At 55.5% G+C, this 20,126-nt stretch overlaps 1 protein-coding gene across 1 annotated transcript in view; it reads right to left on the reverse strand.

Moving 5' to 3' along the window:
- The window catches only part of OSBP2 (oxysterol binding protein 2), a 139,022-nt gene extending 119,103 nt beyond the window's left edge, over positions 1 to 19,919 (reverse strand). The window contains exon 1 of the mRNA XM_062182270.1: positions 19,279 to 19,919. Coding sequence (XP_062038254.1) covers positions 19,279 to 19,919 — 641 coding nt within the window. The remainder of the gene's footprint in view (positions 1 to 19,278) is intronic.
- Between the last annotated feature and the right edge of the window lie 207 nt (positions 19,920 to 20,126).

Consider the following 20,126-nt stretch of genomic DNA (forward strand, 5'->3'; position numbering starts at 1 on the left):
GGTGCTTGTGCTCTTGCCATCCACATGGGAGACCTGGATGGAGTTCCAGGCTCCTGGTATCAGCGTGGACCATGCCTGGCCACTGCAGCCATTTGGGGAGTGACCCTTCAGATAGAAGATCTCTTTCTCTCTCTGTCTCTCCTTTCTGTTTCTGTCTCCCTCTTTCTCTCTCTGTCACTCTGCCTGTCACATAAAGAAATAAATCTTAAAAACAAAAGATTCCTCCTAACCAAAGCTGGGACAATCTGATAGATCTAGATTATAACCCATTGGATCAGACAGAAATTCATGGACTCATACTGACAGTAAGCAGAATAAATAAATGGTGGCTATGGGCCCAGTACAGTGCCCACTAATAAACGTAGAAAGGCTAGTGCTGTTAGAAAATCGCCAACCTTGGCCGGCGCCGTGGCTCAACAGGCTAATCCTCCGCCTAGTGGCGCCGACACACCGGGTTCTAGTCCCGGTTGGGGCGCCGGATTCTGTCCCAGTTGCCACTCTTCCAGGCCAGCTCTCTGCTGTGGCCCAGGAGTGCAGTGGAGGATGGCCCAAGTGGTTGGGTCCTGCACCCCATGGGAGACCAGGAGAAGCACCTGGCTCCTGCCTTCGGAACAGCGCGGTGCGCCGGCCGCAGCGCGCTACCGCGGCGGCCATTGGAGGGTGAACCAATGGCAAAAGGAAGACCTTTCTCTCTGCCTCTCTCTCTCACTAGCCACTCTGCCTGTCAAAAAGTAAAATCGCCAACCAGCAACCATCTAAATAATAGCTTATTTAGGCAGGAACCACTACAAGACGCTAAGAACAGTGGGTGGAGGTTCGCTGAAGAACAGGATTTTACAGAGCCTCAGTGTCTCTCCCCATAAAAATACTTACTAATCACACATGGATCAGCAATTCTGAAATCACGGAGTCTACAGTTGAGGGATCTGGCCAGCACCAAGTAAGCCCAATGCTCCCAGTTACATCACCAGCAAGGAGACAGAGCCACACGATGTGCCTCCGGATACGGTGTACCACGGAGGACACAGCAAGTTGGCCGTGCCCCTGGCGCCCCCACGCACAACGTGCAGGCCCTAAACCTGAACATGGGAAATTGTTGGATAATTTCAAAGTGAGGACCGTCCTGCAAAGCAACTGGTTTGTGTTCACAAAAACGTCCAAGGCTTGAAGGGCAGGGACAACACGGAAGTACTGCTCTAGACTGAAGCTAAAGGGAGAGACATGACAACCAGACGCCATGGGTGAGCCTGGAGTGGCTCTGTGCTTCTAAGGGACATTACCAGGACCATGGACAGAAAAGGAAGGGGGTTCCACAGATGAGAGGCATTTATTCTATCCATAGTCCTGCCAGGAATATGTAGAAGAATGTCCTTGTTTGGTTCAATTTTTTTTTTTTTTTTAAGATTTGTTTATTGGAAAGGCAGAGCAACAGAGAGACAAGGAGACAAGGAGAGGAGAGAGAGCTTCCATCTGCTGGTTCATTCCTCAAGAGGCCACAACAGCTGGGACTGGGCCAGGCTGAAGCCTGGAGCTGGAACCTCAGGCCGGGTCTCCCACGTGGGAGGCAGGAGCTCAGCTATCGGAGCCATCACCACTGCCTCCCAGGGTCTGCATTAGCAGGAAGCTGGAGCCAGGGGCTGGAGCTGGGAACGGAACCCAGACCCCGGGACACAAGTGTCTTCACTCCTAGGCCAGACACTTGTCTCAAAGGGAAGCTTTAGGACATGAGACATAGGGACTGGGTTCTTTATTATGGAGATGCATGAAATATACAGAAACGGAGTTGTCACATAGGGACCTCTTATTCCTAGCACCTGGTGTCAACAAGTCACAGAGGGTCCCTCCATGCTGTCTACGGCCTCCCCATGCCCATTTAAGCTGAGGCCAATCCTGGACATTTTAAACTGCCACTTCTACATATTTCAGTATCTCTCTGTCTCTTTGCCTCGCAAGTAAATTTTTAAACTTTTTTTTTAATTAGGAAAAACAAACAAAAAAATAAAAAAATAAATTAAAAAACCCTTCCTTGCGCTTAGCCACAGTGAACAAAAGGGGGCCTGGCACAGGCGGGGGGCCGTGCCGTGCTGAGCGTCTCTTGATGAGAATGAAGGAGATGGCGGGGTCCCCAGGGCTTGGGGCCGCACCTATTTTGAGCGCAGTCATAAGCTGGTCAGATCAGCATCTCCCACACGGAATAATCCGGGGCCCTGGAGTGGCTCTGGCTGTGTGAGCCGTCATCGCAGTCTCCGCAGCTGCAGCTGCCATCCTCAGGTTCGTCCCGCAGGCCACGTCCTTCCTGCCACGGGCGACCTGGCGTGCATGACCAAGACCAGCGGCACAAACCAGACACTAGGCCCACGTTGCACAAAAGACAATCCGTTCCAGGCCGGCACTGTGGCTTAACAGGCTAATCCTCCACCTTGCGGCACAGGCACACCGGGTTCCAGTCCCGGTCGGGGCGCCGGATTCTGTCCCGGTTGCCCCTCTTCCAGGCCAGCTCTCTGCTATGGCCCAGGAAGGCAGTGGAGGATGTCCCAGGTCCTTGGGCCCTGCACCCACATGGGAGACCAGGAGAAGCACCTGGCTCCTGCCTTCGGATCAGCGCGGTGTGCCGGCCGCAGCGGCCATTGGAGGGTGAACCAACGGCAAAAAGGAAGACCTTTCTCTCTCTCTCTCTCTCTCTCTCTCTCTCACTATCCACTCTGCTTGTCAAAAAAAAAAAAAAAAAAAAAAAAAAAAAAAAAGACAATCCATTCCAGGCTGGCGATGCCAGGAACTCAACGGAGATCAGGTAAGGAGACGACTCCAGGCGTAACCCACGGAGGCCACAGGTGTGATGGGGGGATTATCATTCACTCAGGGGTTCCACTGGGTCCCTTCCAGGATGGTAAGCCATGACATTAGCCTTGTATCAACAAATCAAATATGGAAGTGACTCTCGCCCAGCTTCGATGGAAGCGGAAAACGCCAGTAAACAGTCACGTGACGACAGCAGCCTGCAAAACCAAAGACCCCAGGGGCCCCCGGGCAGCTGGAGACCCCAAAGCCAAGGCCTGTGTTTGTAGGTAGCCAGCCTCACCCCTGCCTGGCGCTTTCATTCACTCGATTTGGCTTCTGCAGAGGGCCTGCTGCCAGCCAGAGCAGACTCTGCGTCCTGAGTAAAGACCCCGATGATGGCCGGGGTCAGGTCTCCATCAGGGCGGCCACTCTCCTGCGCCCCCACGGCACCCGACAGTAGCGTGTGACCTGCCTATAGGAGGAAGGTCCCCACCTCAGCCAGCCCCCCAGAGGCAGCAACACATGGTGCCTGGAAACCTAGCGCAATCCAACTGGGGAAGAGTTTTCTGACATCCGGTGCTGACGGCCAACAAGCGTGCCCTGGGAGACAGGCCAGCTGTGACCTGAAGGGTGCTCCGAGGCTGCCGGGCAGGGAGCCGAGACACCAGAGGAGCAGGCACGTGTTTGGTTTGATGACTTTGATTTTTAAAAGCACGGGGTCGGCGCTGTGGCATAGTGGGTAAAGCCGCCGCCTGCAATTCCGGCATCCCACATGGGCGCCAGTTCAAGTCCCGGCTGCTCCACTTCCAATCCAGCTCCCTGCTAATTTGCCTGTGGAAAGTAGTAGAAGGTGGCCCAGGCACCTGGGTCCCTGCACCCATGTGGGAGACCTGGAGGAAGCTCCAAGACCCTGGCTTTGGCCTGGTCCAGCCCTGGCTGTTGCAGCCATTTAGGGAGTGAACCAGTGGATGAAGGATCTCTCTCTCTCTCTCTCTAACTCTGCCTTTCAAATAAATAAATAAATTTTAAGGAAATGAAGACCATAGGTCTAAAGTCACCCAACTGCCTTCTTTCTTTTTATTTGTTGTATTTATTTGAGAGAGGCAGACAGGAGAGTCCCCATTGGGTGGTTCACTTCCCAGATGTCTGCTATGGCTGGGGCTGGGAGTCAGGAACTGAACCCATGGGTGAGGGCCTTGAGCCATCACCTGCTGCCTCCCAGGGTCTCCACTAGCAGGAAGCTGGAGGCAGGAGCTGGGGGCGGTCATCAAACATGGGCGCTCAGGTGCGGGCTGTGGGCATCCTCACTGCCCTTTTTTTTTTTTTTTTTTTTTTTTTGACAGGCAGAGTGGACAGTGAGAGAGAGAGAGACAGAGAGAAAGGTCTTCCTTTTGCCGTTGGTTCACCCTCCAATGGCCGCCGCGGTAGCGCGCTGCGGCCGGCGCACCGCGCTGATCCGATGGCAGGAGCCAGGTGCTTCTCCTGGTCTCCCATGGGGTGCAGGACCCAAGGACTTGGGCCATCCTCCACTGCACTCCCTAGCCACAGCAGAGAGCTGGCCTGGAAGAGGGGCAACCGGGACAGGATCGGTGCCCCGACCGGTGTGCCGGCGCCGCAAGGCGGAGGATTAGCCTGTTGAGCCGCGGCGCCGGCCTGCCCTTGTTATTAACTGCCAGGCCAGATGCCTGCCCCCAGCTTAGACTCCTCGGGGCCTTTCTATCGAGAGCCTTTGGCCGCCACACCCTGCAACTCGACCAAGGCTCAGGAGAATCCTGGCAGCTCCCCAGGCACCACGCACATCTGTAGCGAGTGGCTGGCTGACAGCTACCCAACACCAGGTAGGGCGTTCTGGAAGGAAATGGACAAGACAGCAGCGACTGGTCCTGCCTTCTCACTTGCGATGACACGTCTCCCCCAAGGACAAACCAGGGCTGAAAGAGGAGGGGTTGTTGCGCGGGCAGGTGTGGGGTCAGCCCCAGGCACGAGACAGGAATCAGAACAGCGGATGGGAGGGCTCCAACCCCATTTCTAGAAGGCAAAGACCCAGTGAGAGCTGACAGATTAAACTCAACTTAGCGGAACCACGGGGTTCAGAGCAGAGAGACTGCTCTGTGCCTCACAAACTCATTCCGACCTTCTAAAGATGGAAAACTCCAGAATCTTTCTTGTCACCATGTGTGAACCACTCGGCAGCAGGCGGGGGGCATCTCCACTCTGCCCAGTTCCCGCCGTGTCCCAGGGCTCGGGAGCAAGGGTCTGCACTGTCCCTGGATGGAACCCATTAGTGACGGCTGGGGGAGGGAGAGAGGAGCTCCCAGATGCTGTCACCGTGACCCCAATGGGCTTCTGAGCCAGCTCCGCCCTGGAGGACCCAGACGGGCAGGCTGTTAACTCCACAGACAATTCCTGAGTCCCTCGCGGTGCTACACCGAGACCTGGCACAAGCCATCTTTGCTCTCTCTCTCTTCCTCCTCCTCCTTCTCCCAAACTTGCAGCCAGGGGAGGCCAGAGGGAAGCCTGGACATCACCTGCTCCGCCCTCTTGTGCTGTGGGAGAAGAGGCAATAGCTGGAGCGTTGCAGCGGTTCCCCCAGTTCTCAACACCTTCCCTGGACGACAGCTGCACGTCCACACCCTTTGCCACGGAACCTTGCAGGTTGCCCCAGTGCCAGCGGCGGGGACCAGGTGTCTTCCCAGCCTGCTGATGTGGGACGGGGCCGCTGGAACGTGAGCAGGGGGAAGGGTGTGCAGACTCGAGCCGGGCTGCTGTGGCTCCCGCTCGTCCACCTGCGCTCTGCTGTCACCCGTGGAAGGCACACCCCCCACTAACCTGCGCCCCAAAGGCGCACACGTGCACAGCCACATGCAGACACCCAGCCAAGAACAAAGCAGCTGTTTTAAACCTCTGATTTTAAAATACTGTTGTGTTTGAGCAGGAGAGAGGAGAGGGAGAGGGCGCCCTCATCTACAGGTTCATTTCTCAAATGCCTGCAGTGCTCCGGGCTGGGCCAGGGCCAGGGTCAAGGCCAGAGCTGGAAGCCAGAACTCAACCCAGGTCCTCCATCGGGGCGGCAGGGACCCAAGTACCTGAGTGACAGCATCTGCTGCCTCCCAGGGTGTGCGTTGGCTTCTAGGAAGCTGGAGGCAGGAGCTGAAGCCAGGGACCAGGCACTCTGACAGGAGACACGGGCGTCTAGACCGCACAAGCCTCCAAGTTCAAGTCACCGCCGGGTGGCTTGCATTGGAGCAGCCTGATCCAGAGAGACAAGCAAGCAGAGGACCCAGCTCAGCCCCGCCCCTGCCGGGACGCGCACGGAGCCCACTTGGCATCGGAGTGTGACCGTGGAGGAAGAGATCAGCCAGAGGCCAGGACACGCGTGGCCCGGAGGGTGAGCCACGGGAGGGATGGAAGTAGAGGAGGAGGCGTCCGCGTCCAGATGCACACCCCGTCAGCCTCTGGTCCCTGCCCACGCTGCCCTAAGCCGTCACCAGCATTCTTTTTGCTGGCAGAGGGTTTGACAGCTCGTTAGCGAAGCGTGGGGATGTGACAAGGGACCTTGGAAGGCTGTCTTCTTGGATGTCACTTCCCCCTAGTCCCAGGTGGCAGAGCGGCAGCTGCACACTGCTGTATCCAATTAGCGAGGGCGGTTTTACGGGAGAGCTTGGGGGCTCGGCCTTGGGGATGATGTCAAACGACCTTTGACATGGATGCCTTGGCTACACGGTGGGGAAGGGGGTTGAGGAAACTGCAGATCCACGTGCAGGGGATTGAGGCTGGGCTCAGTTGTATACCACATAGAAAATGAACTCAAGAGGCCAGCGCTGTGGCGCAGCGGGTTAAAGCCCTGGCCTGCAGCACCGGCATCCCATATGGGCACTGGTTCTAGTCCCGGCTGCTCCACTTCTGATTCAGCTCCCTGCTAGTGGTCTGGAAAAATCTGTAGAAGATGGCCCAAGTGTTTGGCCTCTGCCACCCACGTGGGAGACCCGGATGAAGCTCCTGGCTTCGGCATGGCCCAGCCCCAATCATTGTGGCCATCTGGGGAGTGAACCAGCAGACGAAAGGTGTCTCTTTGTGTCTTTCCTTCTCTCTCCACAACTCTGCCTTTCAAATAAATAAATTAAATCTTCAAAAAAAAAAAAAAAAAGAAACACTCATGTGCAACAAAGGACGCAATCAAACAGGAAAGGAGACCTACAGAACAGGAGAAATGCTTGCAAATCATCTGTCTGCTAAGGGGTTAATGTGCAGAATATATAAAGAACTTCTACAACTGAACAACAACAAACCAAATCACGAATTCAAAATGGGCAAAGGACTGGAAAAGCCTTTTCTCCAAAGAGGACATCCAAGTGACCAGGAAGCATATAAAAAGATACTCGGCATCACTGATCATCAGACAAAAGCAAATGAAAACCGCAGTGACAGATCACCTCATACACGAGGGCAGATGCTATAAAAAGAAACAAGACAGGGCCGGCGCTGTGGCGTAGCAGGTAAAGCCCCACCTGCAGAGCCGGCATCCCATATGGGATCTGGTTGCAGTCCCGGCTGCTCTACTTTTGATCCAGCTCTCTGCCACAGCCTGGGAAAGCAGTAGAGGATGGTCCAGGCCCTTGGGCTCCTGCACCCATGTGGGAGACCTGGAAGAAGCTCCTGGCTCCTGGCTTCAGCCTGGCCCAGCCCTGGCTTTGCAGTCATTTGTGAAGTGAAACAGCAGATGGAAGATAACTCTCTCTCCCTCTCCTTCTCTCTGTAACTCTGCCTTTCAAATAAGTAAAATAAATCTGAAAATTAAAAAAAAAAAAAAAAGGACAACACAATCTGGCAGTTCTCTCCACACGCTCGGCAGAGCCATCTGCCGCCTCCCTGGATGCGGGCACCCGGCCCAGCGGCGCGGCTCAAAGGCTGTGTGGGAGTCAGGAGTGTGAGGGCGGCGTCCAGGCATGGAGCTGCGGCTGAGAGTGGCATGACCCGCCACGGGGCGGAGCCTCTGTGGCTCATCAGAGAACATCCACAACTCTTAAAAGCAGAAACAGAGGCGGGTGAGCGTTGTCCCTAAAACACTAAGCACTCAGCACCCAGAGCCTGACTCCAAAACCCGCTGGCAGCTCACGGCGTGACCATGGGTGGCGCCACATCTCCACGGGGCCCGGGGACACCTGCCGGGTAGGACTCAGCACGCGCCAAACTGCCAGCCTTGGGCTCGTTCAAGGATGTTTCTCGCCGTCTCCTCCTCTCCATGTGTGGGCACACGGCACAAGCCGGCCAGGAAACAGGCTCGCTTCCTCTGTCTCAACAGATCAGGAGCTCGTTCTAAGCAACCTCACATCCTATTCCCAGTCTTGCCTTTCTGGAGTGACACGGGGCCAACTGTGTCCCAGAGGGAGCGAGAAGAGACACCTGCCTGAGCTTCCCCCAGGAGCTCACCGGGGCACTTTCTTGCAACTTCTGGCCATCTACCAAAGGCCCAGATGTGTGATGTGTGCAGACCTACCCCCCCCCACCATTCTGGGGGTTGGACCGTGGGACACAGGGCTGTGACCCATGCTGCTTTGCCTGCGGTTGGCAGTGTGGGAGAGGCTGATGGGTGCTCCCTGTCTCAAACACTCCCAGCTTCCCAGCAGACCCTCATCTTGGATGAACAAATCCTCCTCGAGGAAGGTCCCAGGTTCAGTGGCAGCTCAAGAGCTCATACCAGGGGTGGGCGCTGTGGCATTCCAGGTAAAGCTGCCGCCTGGCATCCCAAGTGGGTGCAAGTTCGAGTCCTGGCTGTTCTACTTGTGATCCAGCTCTCTTCTGTGGTCTGGGAAAGCAGCAGAGGATGCCCAAGTCTTTGGGCCCCTGTGCCCATGTGGGAGACCCAGAAGAAACTCTTGGCTCCTGGCTTCAGATCAGCCCAGCTCCAGCCACTGAGGCCATTTGGGGGAATGAACCGGTGGGTGGAAGACCTCTCTCTCTGCCTCTGCCTCTCTGTAACTCTGCCTTTCAAATAAATAAAATAAACCTTTAACACACCATCCAAGGCACACACAGACTAGGGAGGAAGAAGGAGAGGGCCCTGGGCACACCAGCCTGTGTACTGGACACACTGCAAGGCTGCTGCCCACCCCTCAAAGCCAAGGGTAAGCACTTGCCCTCCGTGAACCAGAGTGGGTGTCAGCCTTGACCTCGGCTGATACCACTGAAGTGTGCATGGAGGAGGGAGTTTAGGCTTGGGTGGGAAAGAACTCGGACCGCAGGCCCGAGATGGCTCATCCTTTGTTTGCTTGTTGGCAGGGTCACTGAGAAACAGAAGGGGAGAGAGAGAAAACGGGTCTTCCATCTGCCAGTTCACTCCCCAAATGGCCACAACGGCCAAGCCTGGTCCAGGCTGAAGTCCGGAGCCCAGAACTCCATCTGGGTCTCCTGCGTGGGTGTTGCAGGGGCCCGAGCGCTTGACCCACCTCCTGCTATCTTCCCAGGAGCATTAGCAGGAAGCTGGATCAGAAGTGGAGATGCCGGGGCTCTAACCAACACTCGGATAGGGGACGACAATGCCGCGAGTGTCACCCTTGTGAGCCGCAGTGCCGGCCCCTCCTCACCCTCTGAGATGCCTGCTTCCAAGGTTGGCACTTGGCTGGCGGCTGGGAGCTCTGGATTTCGAGAAGGCTGCTGCCACTCCCTGGTGAGGAGGGTGGACCATGTGCCTCGGCTGAACACAGAGCGTGATGCTTGCCGGCTATCTTGCCTCCCGGGACCCTGGGATCAGGGCATGTGCCAGGAAGAGGTGCCCGGTAAAAACCCTGGGCTCTGGGCCTCTGATCTGAGCTTCCCTGACTGGCAGTGTTGCCCGCATGGTACCACAACATGCTGCTGGAGGAAGTGTGTCTTTGGTGTCTCCCTAAGAGAGACCTTGGGAACTTGCATCTGGTTTTCCCTGGATCTTGCTCCATGTCCCTCCCACTGCCTTTTTTTTTTTTTTTTTTTTTTTTTTTTTTTTTTTTGCTGATTGCCTTTGCTTGCATCCTTCGCTGTAATTGTGAGCACAGCTGTGGGCAGTTCTGTGCGTCTTCCTGGTGATTCATCAAAGCTGGGTGAGCTGGGGAGACTCCCGGCCCGAGACCGCAGCAAAGCAGCCGGACACCTTTGCGTGGCCTGAGTCAGGAGAGTCCTGGGGCTGCCGGGCAGCTTCCACTTCCTCCTGCATACGGCAGGGCCGCGCCCGCTCACTGCAACCACGCGCACGCTGAGAACTGCTGGGACACCCGCAGACCGCACGTGTGTATGAACCCTAAGGGAGGGAGGCTCGTCTTCGATCTGCGACTTGCACAAGTAACGCATGCAAGGAAAAAGCTCTCAGGGGCGCAGGACCCTGGTTTAAAGAGCCACACGACGGTGGAGGGTCCTTTTAAACCCTTTATCTCGGGGTGGGGGTGTGGTGCAGCAGTGGCGATGTGGCTGGCGATGCCCACATCCCATGCTGGAGGGACTGGGTTCAAGTCCCGGCTCTGCTTCTGAGCCCAACTTCCTGCAGATGCACACCCCGGGAGGCAGCAGGTGATGGACCAGGTACCTGGGTCCCTGATGCTCACATGGGGAACTCAGAAGAAGTTCCAAGCTCCGGGCTTTGGCCTGGCCCAGCCCCAGCTTTGCAGCCATCTGGGGAGTGAACCAGCAGATGGAAGCTCCCTCTCTCTCTCTCTCTTCTCTCTGCTTCTCTCTCTTCTCTGCCCTCTCTCATTCTCTCTCCCTTTCAAACAAATGAAAAATAAGTGAAGAAATTTCTAAAGGCTTTGTCCCTGCTCCCCAGTCTCGCAGCCACTGGCAAGTCTACACAGTGACAAACCACTGTAGGTATCCATAGGCCACATGGACACCCAGAACCCTGTGGAAATACACAGTGGGGGCCACAGGCATCTGTTACTGCTTTATCAAGTAGCCTACGGCGGCACCAGCAAACCTGCCAGGGCTGTTGGGTCCACATATCCTGTCATTTCCTGGCGCTCCCGGCTCAAGCCTGTCACCTCCAGCTTATCCTTCTAATTTTATTTCAGCAAATGGCTTTTTAGAGCCGAAGATGAGCTCAGAGAAGTGTCTGGCAGCACGATACTCGGCCTTCTGAACTCCCATAAACTCACAGGCAGTCCTCGATCACCTGTTCACGCCTCCATTCACAGACTAACCAAGCTACTGGGCACGGCGGTGGCAAAGCGCTGGAATACAGAGACGCTGGGCTTGGCCCTGGGGTCCCTGCGGCACGAGTTAGTCTACAGAGATGTCCACAGACACAGTCTGCAAACTCCCAGAGAAGGACGACCTGGTCCTCGGGTCAGCCAGGAGCCACCGGAGGTATTTCAGAGAGGAGGAATTCAATGCAAGCATTGGCTTGCATGGGAGCTGGAACTTGAAAGAGAATCATGGCAGGGAGGCAACTCCAGGGCTGGTTGGGTGGAGAACTGACCAGGACAGCAGCTGGAAGCCGGGGCACTGGTCAAGCAGAAGCAGACCTAAGTCATGATGTAGCAGCGAGGACAGATCGGGGGAGCTCAAGGACAGACGGGCAGGGGTTGGAAATCCCTCCTGCTGTGGGACAAGGGGAGCAGGGGACATCAGGCAGGACTCGGGGGTCCCCGGCACAGGGAGGAGGAGCGGGGGGGCGGGGTTTACACCTTTGCCGAGGATGTAGATGTGCACAGTCATCCTCCTAGAGATGCCGCCTAGTCCTTTGGTCACCGCTTTGCGACACCCCTGTGCTAACCATGAACAAGATGTGTTGGTCTCACGGTAGGAAATACTGAATGATGGATGGTTCAAAGGAAAGCCGGATCCAATCTAAGAAGGCCACCTCCTCGGGTGTCCAGTCTGTCTGTGGGACCTCGACGGCTTCCCCCACAGATCACACCCTCGCCATTTTCAGGGGTATTTTTTGCAATTGGATGGTGTTGTCCATCTCTACCTCCCATCCTTGGAGTATCGGCCAAATGGACACAGAAAACATTCCTGAGTTTCCTGGAGTCTCCAAAACAGTTGGCTTTTGAGAGCTGAGCCCACTGGAGGAAAGACTGGACCACCGGCCCTAAAGACAGAGACGGCGCGGTGTGCCAAGCACTCCGAAACATGCCCAGTCCACCACATACTCAGCGCTCCCGCCTGGCCACGTTCAAAGGTCACCGTCCCAGAACTGCAGCCTCCATCCAGGCTCACTTTGGCAAGGGCTTCCCTGGCTTACATCAGTCTGAACAACACCGCAACCAGGAAAACAGACGCTTCTGTCGAGATCATTTCCCTGGAAACAAGCGTCATTTGTGACGGCGCTGGGCAGCCGGCGAAGCTGCAGACCTTCGCTCCGCCTAATCAGTGTCCATCATGAACCTGGGTAACACTGCGTTTGGAGCACTCGTCTCCATAGCGGTTGGCTGAGGCAAACGTCTGTGTCTTTTAAAATCCTGTACCACTTATGAATTCTTCCCTGGTTTGGAGGAACTGCAGGTTCCCTACGAGATGAGAACAGGGGATCAACTTTTTAAAAATGGGATCCACCAAGTGAAAAAAACTAGAATGCAAAATCGTATCCTCCTCACTGGTATCCAAAAACAAGACAATGAACAGCACCACACAATACAATCAGAACCCTGTCGTCTTCTGCCTTATTTATATCATTAGCACATTGTTGGGAAGAAGCAAACTCTGCCAAGAATTACCCAAATCCCCCAGAAATACTTCCTACGTGAGACAGTATTTACAAAGCGTCTTTTTATTCCTGATAATATAAATGCTACTAACCCCATATGAGAGGTCTTCGGAAGCTCATGAAAAATGTGTATTTTGAAAAAACAATCCATGCATGGGTTTCAAAAACGTTTTTATGCTTTATCATAATTCTGTATTTCCATGGGTCTCCTGAACTGCTCCTCGAGGCCCACAGAGTTCCCTTGCTCGTTGCCAGTAGCGCGACAAATCGGTACACATGCCTTGGGAAACAGGTGGGTGTTGTGAATGGGGAACGCTCGCATTCTCTATAACCCAGCAATGTCATTCAAAATAAACTCCTGAGTATGTACCAGAACCTTCAGAGCGGCCCAGCAACAGAAAAACTCACAACTAAGAAGTGCTACTGTCACATCCCGGCGTTTCCACAGCAGTCAGGATAATAATCATATGTTGACCTTATCACACAAATGTAGACTTTTCCCCCCAAAATATACTTATTTGACAGGCAGAGTTACAGAGAGAAAGAGACAGATAGAAAAAGATTTATCCACCTGCTGGTTCATTCTCCAAATGGCTGCAACAGCCAGGGCTGGGCTGGCCTGAAGCCAGGAGCTTCATCCTGGTCTCCCACGTGGGTGCAGGGACCCAAGCGCTGGGCCATCCTCTGCTGCTTTCCCAGGTGCATTAGCAGGGAGCTGGGTTGGAAGTGGAGCACCCAGGATTTGAGTCAGTGCTCACATGGGATGCTGGCGTAACAGGGAGTAGGTGAACGCTTGCACCACAATACCGGCCTCTGTATATGTTTTCATAAAGCTAAAAATGTAAAACATAGATAAATATGACATATGGATATAAGGATCCTTCAAAATATATGCAGAAAATCTGAATAAAAAGGTAAGTTTGGGGTGGACATTTGTCATAGGGGTTACGATACCTCCTGGGACACCCACACACCACATCAGGGTATCTGGGTCCAAGTCCCAGCTCTGTTCCAAGTCTCAGATCCAGCTGCTAACACCCTGGGAGGCCATAGGTGGCGCTCAAATACCCGGGTCCCTGGAACCCAAGTGGGAGACCTGGATGGAGTTCTATGCCAGGCTTTGGCCAGGCCCAAATGTTGCTAGCATTTGGGTAGTGAACCAGCACATCTGTGTGAGAGAGAGAGAGAGATCAAATAAAATTAAATGTTAAAAAATTAAAGATACATTATTTTGGTGCAAAAAGAATCGAAATCCAGGCACTTTTTTTTATAATAAACACTACTCTTCCATGAACTTTCTGAAGGCTCGGTATATGCATGAATTTCAGGTTTTTTGCACCATAATACACTTATCTTTTAATTCCATTTTTCCACAAACTTATTGAAGTATCGTCTATATATACATACATTTTTCCATAAAGCTACAAATAATTGAATAAAACATAGAGGCTTTTAAAAATTGCATGTAGATAAAACTAAGGAGAAAGGAGTGAAAGGGGAAGGTGGTCAGGATTTGGGATAAGAGTCATCCTGGAGGGGCCGGCGCTGTGGCGTAGTGGGAAAAGCCGCCACCTGCAGTGCTGGCATCCCAGGTGGGCAGCCAGTTCGAGTCCCGGCTGCTCCACTTCCAATCCAGCTCTCTGCTATGGCCTAGGAAAGCAGTAGAAGATGGCCCAAGTCCTTGGGCCCCTGCACCTATGTGGGAGACCTGGAGGAAGCTCCTGGCTCCTGGCTTTGGCCTGGCTCAGCCCTAGCTGTTGTAGCCACTTGGGGAGTGAACCAGTGGATGGAAGATCTCTCTCTCTCTCCCTTATAACTGTGACTCTCAAATAAATAACAATCTCTAAATAAATCTCTAGTAATCTCTAACTCTTTTTTTTCTGCAAAGGAAAGGCCAAAAGATGGGATAGAATTGTACGCAGCCACAAAAAACGTACCCACTTTTTCTCCAAACCTCAGGCTTCTCTTAGTGAAAGTAAATATTGGAGAGTGATCTTCCAAAAGGGAGCCAGCAAGAAATGGCACTGCCCCTTCTCCGGCAGCCACACTGCTGCAGCAGGTAGGCCTGGCTCCACAAGAGCGGGCCCCTACGAAAAAGAGGGCAAAGAATTTTTAAAAATTCTTGCGCCCCCCTTCCGGCTGCCTCTGTCACACGCGCTTGGAGCAGTCCTGAGAGATGAGCACTGGGAAAGGGCTGGAGGAGGAGAGACACGCGCTTACCTCTGTGCGCAGGACTGAGCCACAGGCCTGGAGGGGGCTGGGCCTTTGACCCCAGCTCCGGGGATGGCTGTGCCTGGTCTGGAAGTGGGGATGGGAGCGGCGCCAAACAGCCTGTATTGGCAGGCATAGGAGAGGCGGAGCTCAGCACCTGCCAGAAGGTCATGGGTCGGGCAAACAGCTTTCCCTCCAAAGGGCCATCTCTGCAGGTGGACGCTCCTCCCTGGGTGCATGGAGACACACAGCCTGCAAGCCGCGTGCCCCTGGGTGAGCCCCTAAACCTCATTTGTTCTGCTTCAGTTCCCCCTTCCTAGCCAGCCTCGACCAGAACCAAACCAGAGCGTGGTGCCGCATGCATGTCAGGACCCCCTGGTCCCACCCAGGGGAGCTGGGCAACAGTTCCTCCCACTGCAGAATCTAGAAATGTCCAAAAATGATGGCCGGCGCCGCGGCTCACTAGGCTAATCCTCCGCCTTGCGGCGCCGGCACACCGGGTTCTAGTCCCGGTCGGGGCACCGATCCTGTCCCGGTTGCCCCTCTTCCAGGCCAGCTCTCTGCTGTGGCCAGGGAGTGCAGTGGAGGATGGCCCAAGTCCTTGGGCCCTGCACCCCATGGGAGACCAGGATAGGCACCTGGCTCCTGCCATCGGATCAGCGCGGTGCGCCGGCCGCAGCGCGCCAGCCGCGGCGGCCATTGGAGGGTGAACCAACGGCAAAAGGAAGACCTTTCTCTCTGTCTCTCTCTCACTGTCCACTCTGCCTGTCAAAAATAAAAAATAAATAAATAAATAGAAATGTCCAAAAATGAAATACAGGGGTGGGCATGAGGGCACAGCACCTGTGACGCCTGTGTCCCAGATTGGGGTGCCGGCTCCAAGTCCTGGCTGCTCTGCTTCCAGTCCAGTTCCCTGCTAATGCGCCTGGGAGAGCAAGAGAAGGTGACTCAAGTACTTGGGCCCCTGCACCCACGTGGGAGATCCGGATGGAGTTCCTGGCTCCTGGCTTCAGCCTGGCGCATCCCCAGCTGTTGCAGCCATCTGGGAAGCGAACCAGCCAGCAGATAGAGGATCTCTCTCTCTCTCCTTCTCCTTGTCTCGCCCATCTTTAAAAAAAAAAAATTAAACTATAGCACTGGACTTTTCAAACACATGCATGAAGCTTGTTCCTGCCCATGGCCAGCATTTGTCTCCACAACCTTATCAGCAAGCAGTAGCTACACAGAGGATCTGCATATTTGAGATTACCTTGAAATGCCAACTGTCTAGAGAACACTATTTTAAGAAAAGAAGATGGAACATCTTTGTTCTTCCAATTAAAAGCAAGCAAGGGGGGCTGGTGCTGTGGCGTAGCAGGTAAAGCCTCTGCCTGCAGCGCCGGCATCCTATATGGGCACTGGTTCGAGACCCAGATGTTCCACGTCAGATCCAGCTCCCTACTGTGGCCAGGGAAAGCAGTGGAAGATGGCCCAAGTCCTTGGGCCCCTGCACCTGCATGGGAGACCTGGAAGAAGCTCCTGGCTCTGGATCAGCGCAGCTCCAATCATTGTGGCCAGTTGGGAGTGAACCAGCAAATGGAAGATCTCTCTCTCTCTCTCTCTCTGCCTCTACCTTGTAACTCTGCCTTTCAAATAAATTAATACATAAATAAAATACATAAATAAATACATAAATAAATATATAAATAAAAGGAAGGAAGGAAGGAAAAAGAAAAGAAAAGAGAGAAAAGGAAAAGAAATGCAAGGTGCATAAGCATGAGGCCATAGTAGAGAGCTGGATTGGAAGTGGAGCAGCCAGGACTCGCGGCGCCCATATGGATGCCGGCACTGCAGACCTGGTTCACTAGAACCAGGCGCCCAGGGCTCATAGCCCCACCTTGACCTCTGTGCTTTAGAGCACCAGGTAAACATGGATAATGCCGAAACACTGAACTCCAGGGGGCAGGGGCTGAGGTCCCAGCGGGGACAGGCACTGGCTCTGCTGACCAGCTGGCCGGGTGAGGCTCTCTCTCCATCAACTTCTGGGCTGGCGACTTTGGGTCCCAGCGACACCCTCTTCTCTCAAACCTCAGAACTCCTCACCTGCACAGCAGGACAATACTGGAATCCACCTCACAGCGTGGCCGCAAGGTTGAAATGAATGAAACGTAAAACAGCACGGGGACCGCAGCTGACAGGCGCCGTGTGTTACGTCCTTTGCCACAGAGCGACACTGATAGCAAATCACTGTCACTGTATGTCCTGGTGAAACGGTCGCACGCCCGGGTGTGGGGAGTAGAGAAAATGGCCACTGCTCCTAACTCCAAGGACACCGCGCTGTCGTATGTGCAAGGGGACTCCACAACACTCAAGGAAAAATGGAGTAAAAGAGAAGCGGATTTAGGTGCACCAAAGTTTTGAAACGCATGCGTAGCTTTCTTCATACTACGTATTTTTCATGACTTTTTTAAAAGATGTATTTATTTATTTGAAAGGCAGAGTTAGAGAGAGAGGGAGATCTCCCATCCTCTAGGTCATTCCCTAAACGGCCACTAACAGCCAGGACTGAGCCAGGCTGCAACCAGGAGCCAGGAGCTTCTTCCAGGTCTCCCACATGGGTGCAGGGGCCCAAGCACTTGGACCATCTTCTGCTGCTTTCCCAGGCCATAGCAGAGAGCTGGATCAGAAGTGGAGCAGCCAGGACTTGAACCGGTGCCCATATTAGATGCCAGCACTGCAGACCAGGGTTTTAACCTGCTGTGCCACAGCGCCAGCCCCTTTTCAGGAACTTTTTAAAGATACCCCCCCACCCAATATGCATGGATTTCAAAAACTTTTTACAACAAAGTAATTTTAATGTTTAGGTTTTTTTTTTTTTTTAAGCTAATTACTGATTTACTTGAGAGGCAGCGAGACAGCATATCTGCTGGTTCACTCCCCAAATGCCCTATGGCTGAACTGAACTCATTCCAGGTCTCCCACGTGGGTGGCAGGGACGCAGCTGCCTGAGTGCTCGCCCCGGATTCCAGGGTCTGCATCAGCTGGGGGCTGGAGTCAGAAGCCGGAGACGGTATCAAACCCAGGGGCTCCGCTGCGGATCGTGGGCAGCCTAGCTGGCACCTCCCTGCTAGGCTGGCCATTCGCTCCTCCGTGAACTTTTTTAAGCACCCTCCTATGGTGCAGCCAAGTGGACCAAGGAGCACAGAGAAACCTGAGAACGGCACCTTTGCAACACAGCTCAGCTTTCGCCGCCACTGGGAATGAACGACAGGCAGGGATGCCCCATCTCGGAGTGGGAGCCATCGCTTAGCTTCAGCGGGGTCCCCAAGTTCCCAGGAGCATCACAGGGATGCCACACGCCTCTAGAAGCCTGTCCCTGAAGGACCAGGAAAGCGGCCAGCGATGGGCACCAGTTCGAGTCCCGGCTGCTCCACTTCCAATCCGGCTCTCTGCTAATGCACCTGGGAAAGCAGTGGAAGATGGCCCAAGTGCTTGGGTCCCTGCACCCACATGGAAGACATGGATGAAGCTCCTGGCTCCTGGCTTCGGATCGGTGCAGCTCCGGCCATTGCGGCCATCTGGGGAATGAATGAGCAGATGGAAAACCCCTCTTCCCTCTTCCCGCTCTCTCTCTCTCTCTGTCTCTCTCTCTCCTTTACTCTCTCCCTTACTCTCTCCCTTACTCTGCCTTTCAACTAAATAAATAAAAGTTTTTAAAAAGGCTAAATGACTAGGAAGAACCGTAGGAACGCTGCAGGGTGCAGGAGGGCTACCCCTGGCCGGGGGAGGTGAGCAGAGTGATGTGAATTTCGTTCAGCAAATAGATAAAGCTGGGTCTGGCCCGCACCATGGGCCTCAGGTTCCAAGGCCCACTCAGAGCCCCCTGCCTGTGCCCAGTGCCTCAGGGTCTCAGAGAGCAGGCCTGGCACCTGTGTTTTACCAAGCCCTGCAGGGAATGCTGATGCCCGTTCGGGTCTGAACACTGCTCTGGAGCGATCTGAACTCTCAAGGCTTAAACCCAACCTTCCAGGAGGGAACAGGGTCGGTTATCTCTGCAATCCCACACGGCTCCTGGGATAATCCTAACCCCACCCCCCACAAAGGGCCAAACTGGGTTACAACCCAGAAGACCACCTGCTGTATCTGCTACATCTGTGAGCCGGCTGTGCCCGGCCCAAGGCAGGCATCGGAACGGTGGGCGATGCACAGGTAAGTGAGCAGCCCTTCCCATGAGTGGTGCCACGCACAAGCACCTGACTGGCGCCCCCCCCCCCCCGGTCCCTAACAGGGTGACCGCATCTCCCCAGCCAGAAAGGGCAAGGACCCTCTGTCGGTCGCTGACTCCAAGCAGCCACGGCAGGTCCCACAGCTGCCAGCACCCGAGCGGGACAGGAGCCCTCTGATCGCCTCTTCTTCTCCCTGCCCACCAGTGATCCTGTCCACAGGTGTCCCCACGCTTGGGGGACCCAGGTCAGGGTTCCCAGCCCTTGGCCAAAGGCATTGCTCCTTCTGCTGGATCACAAGCTGCCAAGTACCTTGCCCTGGGTACCTGGCCTTGGGGGTCCCCCCCCCCCCCCCCGTCGCTGGCGGCCGCCTCCCATCCACCTCGGCCGCCCCACACCTGGGCACTTCCGTACCTGTAGTAAGACAGCAAGCCATTGCCCAGCACGAACCAGCGGCGCTGGTAGCCCTTCAGGTAGTTGGTCCACTTGAGAAGCCAGCCCTTGAAGCTGTCCAGAGTCAGGGAGCCCATGGGGATGCTGGCGCTCGGGCCAGTCCCTGTCGCCGGAACCCCGAGCGGTGCCTTGGCCTGTCCGGGTCGCAGGAGCGGCAGCGGCTTTATGGCCGGCACCAGCCCCGACTCGGTCTTGGGCCCCGGGGCGCTCCCCACGGCCGGGGCCAGCTGCTCCGAGGAAGCCCTGGAGGGGGTCGCAGGCGCCGCCCCGCACGGGCTCGACTCCGACCTCGGCCGCACCTTCAGCGACAGCTCCAGTCCCTGCCCGGTCGCCGGCCCTGGCTCCGACGTCCTCTCGAATCGCTCAGACATCTTGAGAGCGCGCTCAGAAACCGGCTCCCACGCCTGCTCCGCCAGCGACGCCGGCTCCGGTGCCGGCACCGGCTGGGGCTGGGGCTCCGGCTGGGAGCCGGGGGTGGGCGCGCTCATGCCCGGCGCCGCCGTGTGGCAGGACAGGCAGGGGACAACGGTGAGGAGTGACGAGAGCCCGCGGGAGCGGCCGCCGCAGCCCCCGCTTCGGCTCGGAGCGGCCGCTTTCCCCATAGAGCCCGGCGACCCGAGCGCGGCCGAGCCGGCCGTGGGGGTGGGGCGGGCCGGGGGCGCCGTCGCGTGCGCGAGGCCTGCCCCGCGCCCGCCGGCTGTTGTCCTGCGGGCGAGTCGGGGACCCGAGCTGGACCCCCGGGCCGGGCCCTGGGAGCGCGCCCTGGGAAGCACCTGTGCACCTGTGCACCTGCGCTGGGCGGGCGGCGC

The sequence above is a fragment of the Lepus europaeus genome, chromosome 23 (assembly GCF_033115175.1).
Source record: "Lepus europaeus isolate LE1 chromosome 23, mLepTim1.pri, whole genome shotgun sequence".
NCBI classification, from domain to species: domain Eukaryota; kingdom Metazoa; phylum Chordata; class Mammalia; order Lagomorpha; family Leporidae; genus Lepus; species Lepus europaeus.